The following is a 20,234-nucleotide window of genomic DNA, read 5'->3' on the forward strand; positions in this document are numbered from 1 at the left end:
CTGCAGTCAGTGGTTATGTGGCAATCAGCAGCCGGGTCGACGGCACACACTGAATGTGGAACGCACTTTTTCTAGACCAACGTGTGAGCAGTGATTGTGAATTTTAGGGCCAGTCGCTGGATCTGTAAAATGTTGAAGTAAAATGTAACTGTGAATTAAACAAAAATAAGATTATGTTGTCATACTGACACTAATCACTTTTACCAAGCTTTAAAATATGAATTCTCGCTCAATAATATTGTGTTTGCCGGGATCCAAACATTCCAAAAAGCTGCCAATCTGGCAAAGAGCAAAACCTTCATAAGATCAGAGCCTGACCAATAATGGTATTATGCAAATATGACCTTCTCTACTGGCTAATTTGAAGAGTTCGTTGCTCAGTTGGACACTCTTTGGATAAACATATTGTTGCTCCGCTTTTGCACAGCATGGAACTTCAGAGAAATGAATAGTCTGCTGAAAAAGCTGGTTGCTCTGAGCCACTTGTAGATGGTACCAGAGAGTGTACACATTGGGACTGGTATGCATGTTTCCTTAATGGTTTTGCTTTGGTTTACTGGCTCATCTCCAAGACGCTTCATTCCTTCCGTATCGCTTCATTTCTACAGAAGTGGGGAGTGAACATTATCTGTGTATGCGTTTCTGGAAAAAGAGCCTATGAGGATCTGAGAGGAAACTCAAATGCAATGCATTCCCTTATCTTTCCTGGCTTTATCTCTCATGGAGAAAGAAACAAGGCTGATGTGGCCTTGATTGGTTTCTAAACATCACCGATTTCCCTAAACATTAGCGGTGCATCGCATTTGAGTCAAGGATCTAAAAGGAGCAAAGATAACTTAAAAATACCCCCTAATGGCCCAAACTCGAGTTCCTTACCATTGATGATCCATGTTGTTTTGTTATAACAGCTGATCTTAAAAGGCACCACGCTGTCATTTTTGCCACAGTCTCAAAAGACTGAAAAGATCCTTTTGGTTTGTCTTCTACATGTTTTCTTCTTGATAACACAATTCAAATGATTAGTATATAAAAAAGGTTGTCATTTTATTTGCGTTAGTAGTTTAAATTATGTATAATCAGCTGCTCAGAGCTAGTCTTAGGGAGGGAAACCGGTCATAATTTATTCCTAATTAAATCTTCAAAAACACTGGATTTATTCAATTTTTACTATTAGTACATTTTACAAGACAACATTTTAACATAACGTTATCATTTTTCCTATAACGTAAGTAAATGGAACCGGCTATCCTGGTTTTGTTATTGAATGTTATCAGCAAAGTATAACCATTGATCGCATATTGTAACTGAATACCAGCTTTGAACGATCCCGTGTAAAACGTTATTTCACATGGTGATGGTTATGGTTAAAACCGTGTAATTAATCCTGGTTTAACCGTGAATGGGGAACCATGGGGATCAACTATGGTCCGTTACACCACTACTCGACACCAAGTATGGAGCAAGACAGGTGATGGAATAAAAGAAAATATCAGTAACTAAATGAATGCACTTTGATAAGGAACGTCCAAATGAGAACAAAGAGTACTCAACATAGACCTTACTTCCACATGACAAGATATCACGGTGAGTCTCAGGAGAGATCATCAATCAGCTGGATCATGTGTTTGGGAGCATCACCAAAGTAAAGAAGGGAATGAGGGGAAGCTTTCTTTCTTTCTGCGGGTGAACTTAACAACAACTCTTCCTGCTCGCCAACGGCCTGAAGGGAGACAGCGACACAGCGGGAATCCCAGCCGTCATGTGCCTGAGAGGCCGACAGCAGAAACAAGCAGCGCTTAAGGCAACGGTGTGAATAGTCAGGCGAGAGCTTCAGCCATGGGAATTGTTCGGAAAAAGTTATTTTGCCCAACGGAAAAAACGATTTATAACAGACTATGAGTTTGAGCTTGTTTCTCACAATGTATAAAAGAGAGGGAAGCGTCATTCGACCCAACGTTTTATCAGATAGGTCTACAGAAGGAAGTGTGATGGCACAATTAATGTCACAGTAACTGAATTAAAGAATTTAGGACATAGGATTGTTCTGCCAAAAAGGTACATTACCACAACGATCAAATCGGGGAGTATCAAGTTTCCCTTCAGTCCATGCTGCAGGTAATAAAGAGGGATTTTACTAGCCTGCAGACAACCTCTTTGCTTCACAGAATAAGAGAGTAGGGGGGTGTAAATCCTCATTTTGTCTATAATTGCAGCACAGAACGACTTCACTTGGCAGATATTGCTGCAAAGCAGTGACATAAATGGAGAGGAGGAAAGAGGTGAGCGGGGGAGTAACAAAAGAAGAGAGCGATGGTGTTACAGAAAAGGAAAGAAAGACTCAGGAGAACAGTGGGCATGTGGACCAGAACAAGCACATAATCACAGGAGGGGGGAATAAATAAATAAATAAATCAGCAGCAAAAGGAATAGTTAAGGGAGTGATTAGCAAAAACAAAAATGACAACTTGTGTCTCAGTTATAAAAACATGTTTTTGTTGGTCCCAGTTTTGGAAAATGAATGGCATCAGTTTAGCTAAAATGTCCAAATCAGAGACACATGAGGAAACAAAAACAAACTACACAACAGTGAAACACTTTGAGAAACTAAAGAAGCTGTAAACAATTACATTACTATTTTCTCCAAAACCTTAAACCCAGTGATGAACCCAAATTGTGTGGCTTCATGCAGAGCTGAAACAACTGCAAAGCGCTATAAGCTGGCAGTAAAACCATCTCCTGGTGCCAAACCTATACTCCGTAATGTCTGAGTCGGTGTGGAGAGCGCAGAGCCTCGTCCGACCAAGTTGGCAGGAAGACGTTTCCCTGGCAGAGACATGATGGACCACTGCCACAAGGTCGACATGTTCGACAGAAAGACCTCATGTCACACAACACTGAACTAGTGAAACATTGTCCTGACAGACTGGCGTGCCCTCTTATTGGTGGGGTGATTAATGTAAACATACTAGTGTGGGGCAACTAGGCAAATATATTGGCTGTTGGCCAAATAGTTATTTTGGGGGTTGAATTTTTGGCGAATGTTCGTCCTCTATTTAGTTAATTAACTGGTTTGCCTTCGAAGAACAAGTGCCACAGCTTATAATGGGACACAAAGAAATGATAACAATTACAATATTATAATTGTCTGACATGTGTATTTGGAACAAGTCACAGCAGTTTCTATTGCAAGTTGAAAAATTCCCATCGATTTTCGGTCCTGTATGTAGTAAAAGAACACCTTGTGGAGAAATGTCAATCTGCTTGTATAGTTAGATCGAGAGTGTGTGTTTAACGTTTATAAATCCTTAGGAAATGACTAACCCGTGTGTGTGTGTGTGTGTGTGTGTGTGTGTGTGTCTGCACAGTCCTTGATTGATATGGAGACATCCACCATCCCTGTGTTTCATGCAGTCTCCATTAGCCACGTTTGCCTACAGCCCGATAGAATTACCACGTAATCAATAGCGTCTGTGTCCTTTCCAGCGTATTACTCTCGTATCCTCTGCACACGCGCCGACACGTTTGTCAGCAGCGATGAGGACACTTGTTGGCTTTTGACGTCGCTTTCAAACTATATTTCATCAGACGGGTTGACTGGCAACACATTCTTGCTCAAAAGCACCAGCCTCGGGGGAATACTAAAAGCATTCATGCTTAAGTTCACACCGAGCTGCCCTTTGCTGTGGGGGTCGCTCCCCTTATGACAGTAGCAGAGGAATAGAGCAGTGGGCCTCACATGCGAGGGTTTGAACCAACAATACTGGAGATAACCCGAATTAGGCCAAGAAACAGAAATATGCAACTTTACCCCAAACGGGCCGGCAGAGGGGCGAGGCTTGGTTCTGGCTCGACTATTTTCAACATGGCGGTGGGTTCATAAACCTGCTAATTATCTGCAAGTGACAAAATGTTACAGAAACCACTGTAGGATTTTTTAGGTTTAAAAGACGCAGTGCTGGGACACTGTAAGGGGAGCTTCACTTCACTGGCAAACCCAAACACTGAAACTCATTAATGTTTTAATGGTTGTTCTGCATTGATTGTGGGGTCTGGAATTGGGCGTGTAAGAGGAATACTAGCTCCCTCTGCTCCAGGAGGCAATATAAATATATATATATATATATACACTCACCGGCCACTTTATTAGGTACACCTGTCCAACTGCTCGTTAACACTTAATTTCTAAGCAGCCAATCACATGGCGGTAACTCAGTGCATTTAGGCATGTAGACATTGTCAAGACAATCTCCTGCAGTTCAAACCGAGCATCAGTATGGGGAAGAAAGGTGATTTGAGTGACTTTGAACGTGGCATGATTGTTGGTGCCAGAAGGGCTGGTCTGAGTATTTCAGAAACTGCTAATCTACTGGGATTTTCACGCACAACCATCTCTAGGGTTTACAGAGAATGGTCCGAAAAAGAAAAAACATCCAGTGAGCGGCAGTTCTGTGGGCGGAAATGCCTTGTTGATGCCAGAGGTCAGAGGAGAATGGCCAGACTGGTTCGAGCTGATAGAAGGGCAACAGTGACTCAAATAACCACCCGTTACAACCAAGGTGGGCATAAGAGCATCTCTGAACGCACAGTACGTGGAACTTTGAGGCAGATGGGCTACAGCAGCAGAAGACCACACCGGGTGCCACTCCTTTCAGCTAAGAACAGGAAACTGAGGCTACAATTTGCACAAGCTCATCGAAATTGGACAATAGAAGATTGGAAAAACGTTGCCTGGTCTGATGAGTCTCGATTTCTGCTGCGACATTCGGATGGTAGGGTCAGAATTTGGCGTCTACAACATGAAAGCATGGATCCATCCTGCCTTGTATCAACGGTTCAGGCTGGTGGTGGTGGTGTCATGGTGTGGGGAATATTTTCTTGGCACTCTTTGGGCCCCTTGGTACCAATTGAGCATCGTTGCAACGCCACAGCCTACCTGAGTATTGTTGCTGACCATGTCCATCCCTTTATGACCACAATGTACCCAACTTCTGATGGCTACTTTCAGCAGGATAATGCGCCATGTCATAAAGCTGGAATCATCTCAGACTGGTTTCTTGAACATGACAATGAGTTCCCTGTACTCAAATGGCCTCCACAATCACCAGATCTCAATCCAATAGAGCATCTTTGGGATGTGGTGGAACGGGAGATTCGCATCATGGATGTGCAGCCGACAAATCTGCGGCAACTGTGTGATGCCATCATGTCAATATGGACCAAACTCCCTGAGGAATGCTTCCAGCACCTTGTTGAATCTATGCCACGAAGAATTGAGGCAGTTCTGAAGGCAACAGGGGGTCCAACCCGTTACTAGCATGGGGTACCTAATAAAGTGGCCGGTGAGTGTATATATATGGGAGAGTGCAAGCCCAATCCTAGGCTCATGGTCTGTCATTACTCCCATTACAAAGATGAAAATAAAAAAGGATCTTAAGCTTGAAGAAAAGGAATGTGGGGGAAAACAATCGAAAGCCTCTCTAAAGTGGTAAAATATCTCTCTCTCTCTCTCTCTCACTGCATTATCGCAAGAAACTTTATGCAACAGGGGCGCAGATCTAGAACCTTCATATTTACATCATCTTCCATTTGGAGATATTTACAGATGCGCTTACCTTCCGTTTCCTCTTAAAAACACACCGTGTGCTTTGGGGGGTTTGCACAAACCACCATATAAATTCCTATGCATCCTATAACCTGGAAAGTCAACACTCTGCAACTCAGCTCTACGGTTAAAAAGAAAAGAAATAAAAAAGGTTCTATCTGTCTAGAGACACAGAAAGGCCACTTCACCACAGACCATTTAGGAAGGTTCAAGCACCAAAACATATTTTGTCTGGAGGTAAATGGTCAGGGAAGCGCACATCTACATGATAAGTGGAGAAAGCAACAAATCACATCTAACCTTAGGGAGAGACATTCTGAAAAGGTGAATCTTTCACCCCATGTTAAACAATGTTCTCTGTGACGGACAATTCTTACTACACCTTCAAATATGTCTGTTTAACTTTAGACGTGGTTGTACATATGTTGGAGTTAACTATTTCTGGTTGAGTTTCCCGTGGCTCTAAGAGACCGTTGAACTTCTTACAGACCAATTGTTTGAAGAGCCCTTAATTATGTAGACTGTAGAGATTATTCTATTGAGCCGTTAAGTGTTAGCATGCCAAGAATACTTTCGAGATATGTTCAAATCACTCACATCTCTATGTTTGGGCAAACATACAGCGAGTGTTCTCTTTGTGTAACTTAAGCCAGAAGTTAAATAGCTCTGAATCATCAAGAATGACTCGTGAAGGCTTCAGGATTTGAGATTCATTTGAGCTCTGGGGACTGTTTCCAGTCTGCGTGGATGGAAAGTTTTCACTGCAACAATAACATACCGTACTGATGTAGTGCGCGCCAACACGCACCAGGAGCCAGATGTGCACACATACACACACTGTGGAAGACGAGCAGAGGCCCTCAGGCTGCACTCACAGCACTACCTTGGGCGTGGGGGTATACACTACTTGTTTTAGAGGTTGTTCAAATAGAAATCTATGCTGTAAAGCTTACATTTAACAAGAGTGGCAGCATCACATCCTTTAGGATGAGTAAAAATGAGTAGACTTTTCAAAAAGTTATAAGTTATAAGTTTAAAAAGTCTACTGAGCCCTTTCAATCCATCTTCAAGGACCACTCAATTCTGTTTGTATGTCTTTATCTCCGTAATCAAACAACTGGACATAAGAGCTAAATTACCAAACAACAAATACATATTTCTTTAAATAACAAAAGAGATCTGCTCCGGCTGCCAAACAAAGCATATCACAGGCTGTGTGCTACGCCCACCTACCCCTTGATCTGGGAAGAGTTGTACATTTTTCTCATTCCATTCTCAAACACGTTAACATCTGTCCCAGGTCTAAGCTGTGTGGGGCTGCGTTAGTCACGCCTACGGTGGGCGGCTTCTCAATCCATGTCTGCGGGCTACAATTTACAAGTCTCTGCTCTTCACTCATTACGGGACACATACCTGCAGGCTGCAGTGGCATGCATCCATCTATCGCTACCACACGCCTCCTTGGACAGCAAATCGTTAATTCTTCGCAACAAAATTGGCTTTGAGTTCTACTTTTATATTTAGAGGCTGAAGCCGTGGAACAAGATGCTAAACAATCGGTTTAGATTATGTCAGTGGGACGACATCTGCAGTTATTGTTTCTAACACTGTTTCCAACTTATTGTGTTGATGTTAAGAAAATAAATCGTATTACGACCTGGATAGTTTCATTACATTTAATCCCATGTTTACCATTAAATACTTGCCACACAATCTAATTAGTCCATTCATAGCTTTGTAATGAGCCAAAAATATGTGTCACTTTTTCAGGGAATTTAACAAGGTTCTTCATATAAGTAAGTAACCAATTAATTAATCTTAATTAAGTGATGTATTACCTAAATATATTATAAATGCATATCTTCACGCACCCCTAGAGGGTCCATGCAACATCTACAAGAATCTCACAAAATCCTGTGGGAAACATTTTTGACTCTTGACTTTACTTGTTTTACATTATACACTAAAATACCATGCTAAAAAACTGACAAAACACGTTTATTGCCTACATCGCAATAAACCAGTTTCTTTTTGTGGCAGATATTAAGTAAATTGAAGCAGACATAAGTGACTTTTTAGAGTTAGCGGGTCATATTTTTTATAGATGCTATGAATGACTATGAAACTACAAATGATCCGTTTGAGGATACAATCGCACAAGAATAGTATTTATCTCATTGCTTCTCTACTTTCAATGGGATCAGAAGTCAAGAGATTATTGAGAGCATCCCTCGAGCTGGTAAGCATTTAGCGGTTTGCTCAAAGACATGTAAGGAAAGCGGGGGCAGCCCTTTCGGGTCCAAGGAAGGGAAATCTTTCTCCCTGAAACCCTCTTTTGGTGACTCAAACCAAACCAATTCTACTTCATCTCACAAAGAAGAAACATTTTACAAGGAAGCCTGGCCCCTCCCAGCATGCAGACATGCCTGCACACCAAGGAGACTGAATGTGTGTGTGTGTGTGTGTGTGTGTGTTATGGCCACCAGCTAAGAGCTCGGCATTCCAGCACACAGAGACACACAGTTTTCATCAGAAAATAAAAACTCACCATTTCTTAGTGCATTCCACCATCAGTTCTTGATAGGAAGCCACAAACTGGAATTTGGAGGCATGCTTCCCCACACGTTGCAGTCTCTTCCACACCGAGGCCATGTTTCTTCGGGAGCGGGTAGCGTCTGCGTGCCTATCCCGCCCTGGACTTCCTTCTTTGGGCTTCCTTTGCACGAATTCACGCTAGTGTTTATAGGAATCGCCGCATGTCCAAACGCTGCTGACACATAATTAATGTTTTACCGGAAGCACATTGGATGAAGACAAGAAGATTTAAGCTGCACATCCAGTCGTGGCAGCTGGACTTTAAAAACGGCCAGAAAAATCCAAACGCGAGGGCACGGAATCTCTGCGGCAGTGGAGCTTTGATTTGACGGCGTGCATGATGTTGTAAAGGAATTCACTCCATATTTATGACACGTTCAGTAATCCACTTGATGTTAATATAATATTTCCATTTTCCGATCGCCCTGCAAAATACAGACAAAAAGGCACAGTCAGTAAGAGTAACATCAGGACTGTAAATGTCCCGGCATTCCGGGCTATCCTTGCCGATTCTCGGAATGGCTCTAACGGTCTACGATGAAAGGATGCGTCTTGTGGTTAACAGCTTTCATTGTTTACCGTCGGTTGACGCACTGTAGATATAAAAACCAGCCCGTCTATCTGGTGCTGCACTTTGTTCATGTGTAATAATGTGTGGAGGACTCCAGCGACACCCCCTTCTCCTGCCAGCACGGCGTGCCGGGCGGGGGCTATTTACTGGCTCGGCAAGCTTGGGATGTTTGATAATTCAAAAGAAATATGAATGTGCGCATTCACACATTGTCAGCAAAGCTGTGACATTACATTAAAATAGGTCACACGGACCACTCGGTCCACTAAAGTGCCACCGAGAAACACCGGCTAAAAACTAACACTCAAATCAATATTTTGTAAACAAGGAATAATGGGTGGAATGTCTCTGAACCCAGGGAATAGACTGCGCCGCTGCTCTCCGCTAACCAGAGCGATTCAGCTGCTAGGCTAACGAGTTTAACGTGCGAAACTGTGTTACCTGTGCCCGTGTGACACTCACCTCGCTGTGACATCCAGAGCATTATCCGTAAAGTGGCCGGTGTTAAGAGATGGCGAAACTGTCCACCGCAAACTAGCCGCCGAGCAGAGTATAGCCCGCTCGCAACGCTAATTATCGCCCTCTTCGTAGCGGTACCCGACACCAGCCATACGCGCTAGCTAGCCTGCTAGCGGACAACGGCTAGCCGTCACAACACCGCGCGAGCGGAAACCGTTGCTCGCCAGTTGACACATTTGCCCCACAGGTAAAGCGCGAGCTGCGGGACTCAGGAGTGAGCCATAAACCGATATGTTTTTGAGCTCGTCGCGCACCCCCTCTTCCTTAGAAGCAAAAAAGTTAACAAACATATAACGTTAGGCAGGAATCCCCATAGCAAAGTAACGCTAGTCCCAACTGCTAACCGATAGTTTGGTGCTATTTCGTAGAAAGTTAGCAACGGTCAAATTAATTTCCGTTTAAGGAATTCAAAATAAAATAATTCCTGAATTGTGGTATTACTTATTAGCAACGTGGAGTTATATATACGTGGCCTAAAATAAATATATTATAGGGGGGGTTCTAAATAGAAGATTTTTTTTCAATCTCATTCGGAAGGACAAATTCAAAGTAATAGCACTAGCCATCACGCGTAGTGGTACTTTATTTTGAACGCAAACCCATACTTTTCCGGTTTTGTTCTACATGTATATATCTAACTTGCCGCTGTTTCGCCTCTCCATCATTTCGCCTGCCGCCTGGATGACTGACGTCTGAAGAAACGCCCCCTCGGGCCTCAGCCATTGGTGGGATTCTTGTGCGGTTTACAGATTGTTTACTGATTAATGAGCATTTCTGGCCTGTTGTTATCGCACGAATCCTTTAAAAACATATAGTCCCTGACTGTGAGCGGACATAAACGTTTTTTTGTTTTCTTGGAGTGATTGCTGCTTTCAAAATGACTTAAGATCTAATTCAAGGGCTCAAAGTCAAATAAAAATAATAGATAACAATCCATATCTGATATTAATCATTAGATATCCTTCTAATTATGAAAACGTTGCATTTAGTTTATATGGGACAGTAAAGCTCAGCCCTAAAGCTTTATCTATTGAGTATGTGAGGTCTGCTTCCTGTCACATTAATAAGAGAGTGTCAACCTTGTACCCCTGTCGGGGGGGAAGGTCTTCTTCAAATCTTAAGAGGAAAGAAAACAGCCACCGTCCATCAGAAATCAATTCCCCCTCCTCTACACACACACATCCTTCCCCAATGGCTGTAACCATCGCTTTTAAATCCACTGGGAGCAGCACAGAAGGAAAGACAATATCAGCCAGATGAATCTAACCGAGAAGTAAAAAGAGAGATATGGATGTAATAACAGGAAATTTAAATTATATCCTTTTACATGTGGCTCGGGGTTGTAAGCTGCAGCAGAGACGGAGGGTATTTTTCAGTTTATTTGAAGATGGAGAGAGATTTATTACAGAAAAACAATTGTCCAGAGTTTCCCGTGAACACTTTTGATAGTTCTAAAAAAATCATCTCTTTTAGTGAACCAACGATATGTCTTGAAAACTAAAAAATTCCATTAAACACTACATTTTTTTTCACCAAAGACGAATATTTCTGATTATAATATGTGCAAGCTCCAGCTATGCAGCCCCAATGTAGTTTTGAAGACAAAGATAAAGTACATATCAAGTGCTTTTGGGGTCGAACTGTCACAACTAAAAGGCAGTATTTCAGCTCAGCTTTCATTCAGATGCGTCTCTGTGACATGAGAACATTGCTGGGTTTTGGGGGTGGAGGGTCAGAGGCGATTTGACGGCGGGGGGGCCCCCGCTGATCCCTCTGCTCCGCGTCCCAGGGAGCCTCCCTTCGACCTGCGGAGGAATGCTTTGATGTGACAAACGCCGCGGTGCTAAATGACGCCTCCTTTCACTCGGCACACGGTCTGTGTGACAGAAGCAGCGTGTTAGAGGAGGTGCTTCCCACCCCCCCCCCCCTTCATCCCCCTAAAGCATGGAATGATCAGTCGATGTTGCCAAATGATGATTATTCTTGTTCCACATTCAGGCTGCTTTGATGGCTTAATAACCAGAGGGGGGTATTCATAACATCACTAAAAGCTGAGTCATTCCTTAATCACTGTAATAACTCTAATGCTGCCACACCGGGGGAATCATTGCAAAGAGATTCTCTCAGCTCTGAGACACAAAGTGGATCTACGGTACCTACACCCCCGGTCTTCACAGGTTTTAACGGACGTCACCTGGTAAATAGTAGCGTGTGAGAGGCGTGAAGTGGTGAAACGGGACAGAACTTTCACGGCCGGGTTCTCTCTCCGTCTTCCTCTGCGGCGAGCCAACTACAGCACGTGGTGCAGGAGGAGACAGGCCTCCAGGCGCAGTGGTGTCAGACCACTTGAAGAGACCTGTTAACAAAGCAGAGTCCTTCAGATACGAGGCCAAGTGGGCCTGAACCACTTCAGTGCAGCACACGGAGCCGTCAGGAACCGAAGCTGGAGCCCATTACACTTCCACTTGGGAGCTGTATTCAGAGTTAGTGACTCCTTCAGACTATTAAACAGAGCTTAGTCTGTGCAACACACCCAATAAAGTGAAAAAGATCAGACATGTGCTTTGTGGCAAGCTTCTTGTCCCACCAAGAGACCAAAACTGAGAGAAGAGTCCATCCTGTCGTATCTTTGAATCTAAACCCAGAAACCTCTGTGCCTTTGAGCTCCTTCGATGTTTAAAAGAGTGGATGTCCCGTCCCTTCTGGTGACCCGTAACATGTATCTCATTAGTACCATTACGCATGTGATGTTCTGTTCTGATCCGAAACAGCAGGTAATGTCAATTCTTCCAGTTCATCAGGTGAGAAAACGTCTGTGCGAGGAAACCTTTTTAAAAACTAGGTTTTTTTTTCTAAATTCATTAATGAAGTTTGGAAAAATTGTAAAGATTTGAGAGGCAGAATCTTGAATCTTGTATTTAGGAGCACAGTGAGGAGGTGATGCTCCTCCATCCATCAACAGAGCAAACCCTAAAACAAGACATCTGATTGATAACATCTTCCCAGGGCCAGCTGGAGTCACCATATCTTCTGCTCCTTGCACAGAGGGGTACACAGGAATTAAGCTTATTATCAGGTATGATACACCTGCATAGCGGTGTGATGGTGGACAATAAAACGACCCGTTAGCCTCAGTGAGGGAAACGTGCTAAGCCACACTGCTGCCAGGTCATTAGCTCAGCCGACCACTCTCCAGTTACACCCCCCCCCCTGCCCCCCGAGGGAGAGCGCTCCACTTCTATTCACACAAGTTGAACAAAGGGCTAAATTGGCCCCTGGATGGCCGTCTCGGGAGCCTGGACCCGTTCAGGCGGCGAGCAGAATGAGCTCCAGCAGCGGCCTGGATGAGATTCCCACGTGTGAAAGGCTTGTTAATTAGCAGCAGGATGATGAATCAAGAGGCTCGCTGCAGGGAGCAATTCATCGGCCATATATAGTGGGACCCGAGACCCACTATGTGTGATATATATGATTTCATTCATTACATTACATGTCATTTAGCTCAGTGGTTCTCAACTGGTCTTGCTCCGGGACCCACCATTACCCCTTAATGACAAGCCGCGACCCAAATCGATCGATCAACGGAGGGCGGGGGGGGTGCTAGCGGTGTCCCCATGCAATGGCCCGCGACCCACTACAAACTAGGTCCGCGACCCACTAGTTGAGAAACACTGATTTAGCTGACGCTTTTATCCAAAGCGACTTACAATAATGGCGCGTTTCCACCGAGCAGTACGGTACGGTACGGGTCGGGTCGGTTAACCATGATTTGGCGAGCGTTTCCACCGCCAACAGTACCCTTACTTGGCGTGGTGTATTCCAGAAAGTAGTGGTAACGTCACTTGATAGGCGCGGTATTGGACGGAAAGTAGATTGACGTCATTCAATCGCGCGAAAACTGAAAGCTAACCGCAAACAACAATGGAGGACATACAGCCGATCCTGTTGTTGCATTTTGATATGTGGCTGTTAAAGTAATGCTGCGCGGCGACATTGTTGCGACGGTGTTATAGTTTAAAAATAGCGCCTCGTGTGTTGTATTTCCCCTTGCTGCATGCGCAAATGACGACACTCTTTCAACCAATCAACGTTCTGCAGTGAGTCTAGCTCCACCCTTTAGCACCAAACCACTGTGCCTGGTACCCCAACGGAAGGGTACCCAAAAAGTGGTACGGTACGATGCGGATTTTTGGTACTTTTCTCAGTGGAGACACAAATAAAAGGGTACCGACCCGACCCGTACCGTACCGCTCGGTGGAAACGCACCATAAGTGCATTTCCACATAGAGATACAAACTCAGAAGAACAAGTAACAAGTAAGAAATTAAAATTTTCTGTATATTAATTCACATATATATAACCCACTATGTGTAATATATATATATATATATATATATAAATTAAAATTTATAATATATAAAATATATAAAATATAATAAAATTTTTATATATATATATATATATATATTACACACATATATATATTACACATAGTGGGTTTTGTTGTGCGCTACTTTTTCATGTGTCAATAGCATCACCACCAGGGGGGTTCCATAGCAACGGAATGCGATGACATCATCAAGTGAAGTGATGTGTCACTCACATAGAGCTTCAGAGTGCCATTGCCCTTCTGTTTACAGAGCCGAGCACTTGGATTTATTCTTGAGAGAGATTATCCTTCGTCCTTTCCGTACGTAAGTAGCCTTTTGAAAGATTTATCACCATTTTTCAGAGACTACATTGCGTGGTTTACGACAAACAAAAGCCTTTTTAAAGGCTGTCCTTTACTTACTTAAGTAGACTTTTGAAAGATTCATCACCATTTTTCAGAGACTACATCGAGTGGTTTACGACAAAAAAAGCCTTTTTAAAGGCTGTCCTTTACTTACTTAAGTAGACTTTTGAAAGATTCATCACCATTTTTCAGAGACTACATCGAGTGGTTTACGACAAAAAAAGCCTTTTTAAAGGCTGTCCTTTACTTACTTAAGTAGACTTTTGAAAGATTCATCACCATTTTTCAGAGACTACATTGAGTGGTTAGGACAAAACCAAGCCTTTTTTAGAGCATTTCGCCATTTTCAAGGCGTCCTTTACTTACTTAAGTAGACTTTTGAAAGATTCATCACCATTTTTCAGAGACTACATTGAGTGGTTTACGACAGCCTTTTTAGGGCATTTCGCTCTTTTCAAGGCGTATTTTTAAAGATACCCTCACTTTTTTTTTTCTTTTCACAATGTACCGCGGAAACAACCCGAGAGCTGGAGCTCGCCCCTCACGCTTCGGACTTCCTCCGACTGAAAACAATGTGAATTTTGCACCTTCTCGCGCCAACAATGAAGTGCACACCCTGAAAAGGCAAGTCAACAGCCTTAAGGCCAACATGGAAACTGTTAAGGCCGATTTGGGCCAGCAGTTACAAGCCAAAGATTTGGCCTATGCTCGGCTGGTCAGCTACCACAAAAACAAGCTTTTAGACCTCGACGAGCAGCGGGACATAAACCAGCAGTTGGAAGAAGAACACAAACTGCTGATGATCGAGACAGAGGCTCTGGCCGAGCGGATCAGGGAAAACGAGGGTTTATCTCTGAAGCTCACAGAGACCACAGAACAACTTTCTGTTCAAAGGGCCAACAACAAGACCTGGCAGCAGAAGTATAACGATCTGAAGGAAAAGACATCCAACGAACTGAAAGACGAACAACAGTCCATGGAGTCTAAAGTAACAGTGTTACACTCCATCAACGATTCTCTTCGTGGGAGGCTGGACGAGCAGCGGGCCAAAAACCAGAAGTTGGAAGCAGAACACAAACTGCTGAAGATCAAAACAGAAGCTCTGGACAAGACTATCAGGGAAAATGAGGGTTTATCCCTGAAGCTCCCCAAGACCACAGAACAACTGTCCGTCAAAAGTGCTGAACTCACGCTCAACAACGAGACCTGGCAGCAGAAGTATAACGATCTGGAGGAAAAGACATCCAACGAACTGAAAGACAAACAACAGTTCTTTACATCTAAAGTAACAGAGTTACTCTCCATCAACGATTCTCTTCATGGGAGTCTGGACGAGCAGCGGGCCAAAAACCAGAAGTTGGAAGCAGAACACAAACTGCTGAAGATCAAAACAGAGGCTCTGGACAAGACTATCAGGGAAAATGAGGATTTATCCCTGAAGCTCCCCAAGACCACAGAACAACTGTCCATCAAAAGTGCTGAACTCACGGTCAACAACGAGACCTGGCAGCAGAAGTATAACGATCTGGAGGAAAAGACATCCAACGAACTGAAAGACAAACAACAGTTCTTTACATCTAAAGTAACAGAGTTACTCTCCATCAACGATTCTCTTCATGGGAGTCTGGACGAGCAGCGGGCCAAAAACCAGAAGTTGGAAGCAGAACACAAACTGCTGAAGATCAAAACAGAGGCTCTGGACAAGACTATCAGGGAAAATGAGGATTTATCCCTGAAGCTCCCCAAGACCACAGAACAACTGTCCATCAAAAGTGCTGAACTCACGGTCAACAACGAGACCTGGCAGCAGAAGTATAACGATCTGGAGGAAAAGACATCCAACGAACTGAAAGACAAACAACAGTCCTTGGAGTCTAAAGTAACAGAGTTACTCTCCACCAACGGTTCTCTTCAAGAGTCACTCCAAGAGCAGAGGGCCAAAAACCACCAGTTGGAAGCAGAACACAAACTTCTGAAAATCGAAACAGAGGCTCTGGACAAGACTATCAAGAAAAATGAGGGTTTATCCCTGAAGCTCACCAAGACCACAGAACAACTGTCTGTCAAAATTGCTGAACTCACGGTCACCAACAAGACCTGGCAGCAGAAGTATAACGATCTGGAGGAAAAGACATCCAACGAACTGAAAAACAAAAACCAGTCCATGGAGTCTAAAGTAACAGGCTTACTCTCCACCAACGGTTCTCTTCAAGAGTCACTCCAAGAGCAGAGGGCCAAAAACCACCAGTTGGAAGCAGAACACAAACATCTGAAGATCGAAACAGAGCTTCTGGCCGAGACTATCAGGGAAAACGAGAATTTATCTCTGAAGCTCACCAAGACCACAGAACAACTGTCCGTCAAAAGTGCTGAACTCATGGTCAACAACGAGACCTGGCAGCAGAAGTACAACGATCTGGAGGAAAAGACATCCAACGAACTCAAAAACAAACAACAGTTGGAAGAAGAACACAAACTGCTAAAGATCGAAACAGAGTCTCTGGCTGCATTACAAAAGAGCCAAGAGGAGACCCACAAAGACAGGGTCTCCACCACCTTCACGGAGTCTTGTCTCGTCGCAAAGATCCGACAGATGGAGGATACCAACGCCAAAGGACATCAGATCCTCATCACCAGGATCCAAGATCTAGAGGACGACAAAACAGTCCTTGAGAACATCTGCCTCGACTTAAAAAAGAAGAAGAGAGGCATTTTTGGCATTTTTGGGCGGCGGATGCAAGACCGGCAGACGGAGCTGGACAAAATGAGACGCAAGATGCAAGAATCCAAAAAATAGAGAGAAGAGAAAAAAAGAAGACCATCCAGGGCGTCAACATCAACGTACCTGAGATGCCAGTAAGATCCCCTCCCTTCATCTCCCACTCCATCGCCTCATCCATCTGCCCCCCCCCCCCCCTCCGCTTCAACCCCAAAAAACATCTGGGGTTGACAGCGCCCCCCGCCCCCCCTCCGCTTCAACCCTAATCACATCTGGGGTTGACAGCGCCCCCCCCCCCCTCCCCTCCGCTTCAACCCTAATCACATCTGGGGTTGACAGCGCCCCCCCCCCCCTCCCCTCCGCTTCAACCCTAATCACATCTGGGGTTGACAGCGCCCCCCCCCCCCTCCCCTCCGCTTCAACCCTAATCACATCTGGGGTTGACAGCGCCCCCCCCCCCCCCTCCCCTCCGCTTCAACCCTAATCACATCTGGGGTTGACAGCGCCCCCCCCCCCCCCTCCCCTCCGCTTCAACCCTAATCACATCTGGGGTTGACAGCGCCCCCCCCCCCTCCCCTCCGCTTCAACCCTAATCACATCTGGGGTTGACAGCGCCCCCCCCCCCTCCCCTCCGCTTCAACCCTAATCACATCTGGGGTTGACAGCGCCCCCCCCCCCCCCTCCCCTCCGCTTCAACCCTAATCACATCTGGGGTTGACAGCGCCCCCCCCCCCTCCCCTCCGCTTCAACCCTAATCACATCTGGGGTTGACAGCGCCCCCCCCCCCTCCCCTCCGCTTCAACCCTAATCACATCTGGGGTTGACAGCGCCCCCCCCCCCCCCCCTCCCCTCCGCTTCAACCCTAATCACATCTGGGGTTGACAGCGCCCCCCCCCGCCCCCTCCCCTCCGCTTCAACCCTAATCACATCTGGGGTTGACAGCGCCCCCCCCCCCCCCCCCCTCCGCTTCAACCCTAATCACATCTGGGGTTGACAGCGCCCCCCCCCCCTCCCCTCCGCTTCAACCCTAATCACATCTGGGGTTGACAGCGCCCCCCCCCCCCTCCCCTCCGCTTCAACCCTAATCACATCTGGGGTTGACAGCGCCCCCCCCCCCCCCTCCCCTCCGCTTCAACCCTAATCACATCTGGGGTTGACAGCGCCCCCCCCCCCCCCCTCCCCTCCGCTTCAACCCTAATCACATCTGGGGTTGACAGCGCCCCCCCCCCCCTCCCCTCCGCTTCAACCCTAATCACATCTGGGGTTGACAGCGCCCCCCCCCCCCTCCCCTCCGCTTCAACCCTAATCACATCTGGGGTTGACAGCGCCCCCCCCCCCCCCCTCCCCTCCGCTTCAACCCTAATCACATCTGGGGTTGACAGCGCCCCCCCCGCCCCCTCCCCTCCGCTTCAACCCTAATAACATCTGGGGTTGACAGCGCCCCCCCCCCCCCTCCCCTCCGCTTCAACCCTAATCACATCTGGGGTTGACAGCGCCCCCCCCCCCCCCCCTTGTGGGTTTTTCCCCTCCCTTATGGTTTCCCACATTAAAAAAAAAAAAAGTCTCCTCTGTGAATCGGCACCTTAACGCGGTGGAGGAGTTTGCGTGGCTCAGTGATGTGATCTGTTGTCTCTGTGGCCCGAGAACAACAACAGGTCTCAGGGGAGAGTCCAGACTAAGAGCGATTCAAAAGAACATTCAAAATATCTGTATTTCCCCAAAAAAACACAATCCAACGCACCTACACCTGGTCGCCTACAGGAAGGTCCGGCCCTGCTCTTGTGTATGTCGGTGGAGAACAAAGTCGAAACCAGAGCACGTTGTAGTGTCACACTGTGACCAGCAAGGGGCATATTCTTGTTCTTGTTTTGTTATTCTCTCTCTCTCTCTCTCTCTCTCTCTCTCTCTCTTTCTCTCTCTCTCTCTCTCTCTCTCTCTCTCTCTCTCTCTGGTGTGCATTAGAAGACGATAATCCCACCCGCCTGGTGTGCACCGCAACACGAATGGCGCGCACTCTAAAAATATAGATAAATAAACATATTTATTTTGATAGAAATGTAGTTGTTATAAAATGTGTAAAATTGAGTAGCAGTATATCTACTAGTGTTGCTTTCTAATGTTTGCAAAAATAAATAAATTGAGCATTCATAAAGTCGTTCTATTACAACTCGAGGAGGCGGCTACGACTGTCTGATTTGCGGCTGCAGGTTCAGTGTCGACCGTCCTCCTGCAACGCGTTGAGCTCAGCCGCTCGGCTGCTCCACTCCTCCTCCGTCACTTCTTCTTCTGCTCCTTCCCCGACGTCCTCCTCCACCCGATGCTCTCCTGAAACACAGATCCTCACGTCACAGACATCACAACTTATATTAGAAAAGTCATTCTAAAACTAAAAGGATGTTGGAGAACAAGACCTCAAAGGTGTGTCTGGGTGTGTCTGTGATCAGCTTCCAGTCGGCGTTTTCATCCGAGAGCATCCAAGACCTGCGTCACACACACAGCGCCGTTAACATTTACTTACATTTTACATTTACTACTTAATGTTGCTTTCTATATAACATCTTGACCACAACACTGCCGGTGTGTGTATGTGTGTGTGTGTGTGTGTGTGTGTGTGTGTGTGTGTACCTCAGCAGCGCGTCGGCCGCCGTGGCGTACGACCGGGCCTCCTCCCGAATCCAGCGCACCGCGCTCTCTCTCAGCCCGTCGCGGTCCGACAGGAAGCAAGCCACTGCGCGCACACATGAGAGGGGTTAACGAGGGCGAAGGCCTGCGCGGGTTCAAAGGTCAACCTCGGCTCACGGACTCACCGGGGCTCGCGTCTGCCTTTGGCGGTTTCTCTGCAAATAGAAAACACACGCGACGATTGCCACGACTCTCTCGCACACACACACTGTAACTAACTGTATATGTGTGTGTGTGTGTGTGTGTGATGTGTTTAAAGTGTGTGTCAGTGTACTGACCCGGACAGCGTTTGACCTGTAAACATCTACAGACGGGTTCTCCTCTGTCGGTCGATACACACTCTCGACCTGCACCGCAGAAAGTCCTGGCGCACACTGACTGGTCCTGATACACACACACACACACACACACACACACACACACACTCACAGACAAAGGAAGCCGTGTCATATATTTGTATGTATATGTTTCTGGTTCTGGTATGGGCAGTGTAGTGGCCCTTTGCCTCGCACACTGAGTTCCTCTTGGTTGGTGTTTCGTGTGGTTTGTTTTTGACGCGTCTCCCGTAGTCTTTTACTGTCCTTTATTTTGTTCTTCTTCATATATACATACCGATGCCAATCGTTCACCTTTACCTTCACCTATTTCCCTTCCAACACCCAACACCTGTGCCCAGTAACCCCCCCTGATTATGTAGCCATTGCGGCCTAATTGAAACACCTCCTCTCACCTCCCCAGGGGGTGGGGCTAACAGACAAACAATAACAAAAATGGCTCTTACAGGCAGTAATGAAAAGAGGTGAGAAGTGTG

General features: G+C 45.7%; 2 protein-coding genes across 5 annotated transcripts in view; both read right to left on the reverse strand.

Annotated features, from left to right (window-relative positions):
• Positions 1-9,655, reverse strand: part of ehbp1 (EH domain binding protein 1) — a 76,300-nt gene extending 66,645 nt beyond the window's left edge. For all 4 annotated transcript variants that reach the window (XM_062566463.1, XM_062566462.1, XM_062566464.1 and 1 more), the window contains exons 1-2: positions 9,231-9,655; positions 8,151-8,622 (exon numbers count right to left, since the gene is read on the reverse strand). In XM_062566463.1, the coding sequence (XP_062422447.1) occupies positions 8,151-8,254 (104 nt within the window). In that variant the 5' untranslated portion in view covers positions 8,255-8,622; positions 9,231-9,655. The remainder of the gene's footprint in view (positions 1-8,150; positions 8,623-9,230) is intronic.
• Positions 9,656-18,624: 8,969 nt separating this feature from the next.
• LOC134135259 (follistatin-related protein 1-like) lies at positions 18,625-20,139 on the reverse strand. Its single transcript, XM_062566618.1, has 5 exons — positions 19,702-20,139; positions 19,549-19,578; positions 19,367-19,469; positions 19,153-19,222; positions 18,625-19,066 (listed from the first exon to the last, which is right to left on the reverse strand). Exons 1-5 carry the CDS (start codon positions 19,871-19,873, stop codon positions 19,016-19,018), a joined length of 426 nt encoding a protein of 141 aa, XP_062422602.1. The 5' UTR covers positions 19,874-20,139; the 3' UTR covers positions 18,625-19,015.
• Positions 20,140-20,234: the final 95 nt, after the last annotated feature.

This window comes from Pungitius pungitius, chromosome 13 (assembly GCF_949316345.1).
Source record: "Pungitius pungitius chromosome 13, fPunPun2.1, whole genome shotgun sequence".
NCBI lineage: Eukaryota > Metazoa > Chordata > Actinopteri > Perciformes > Gasterosteidae > Pungitius > Pungitius pungitius.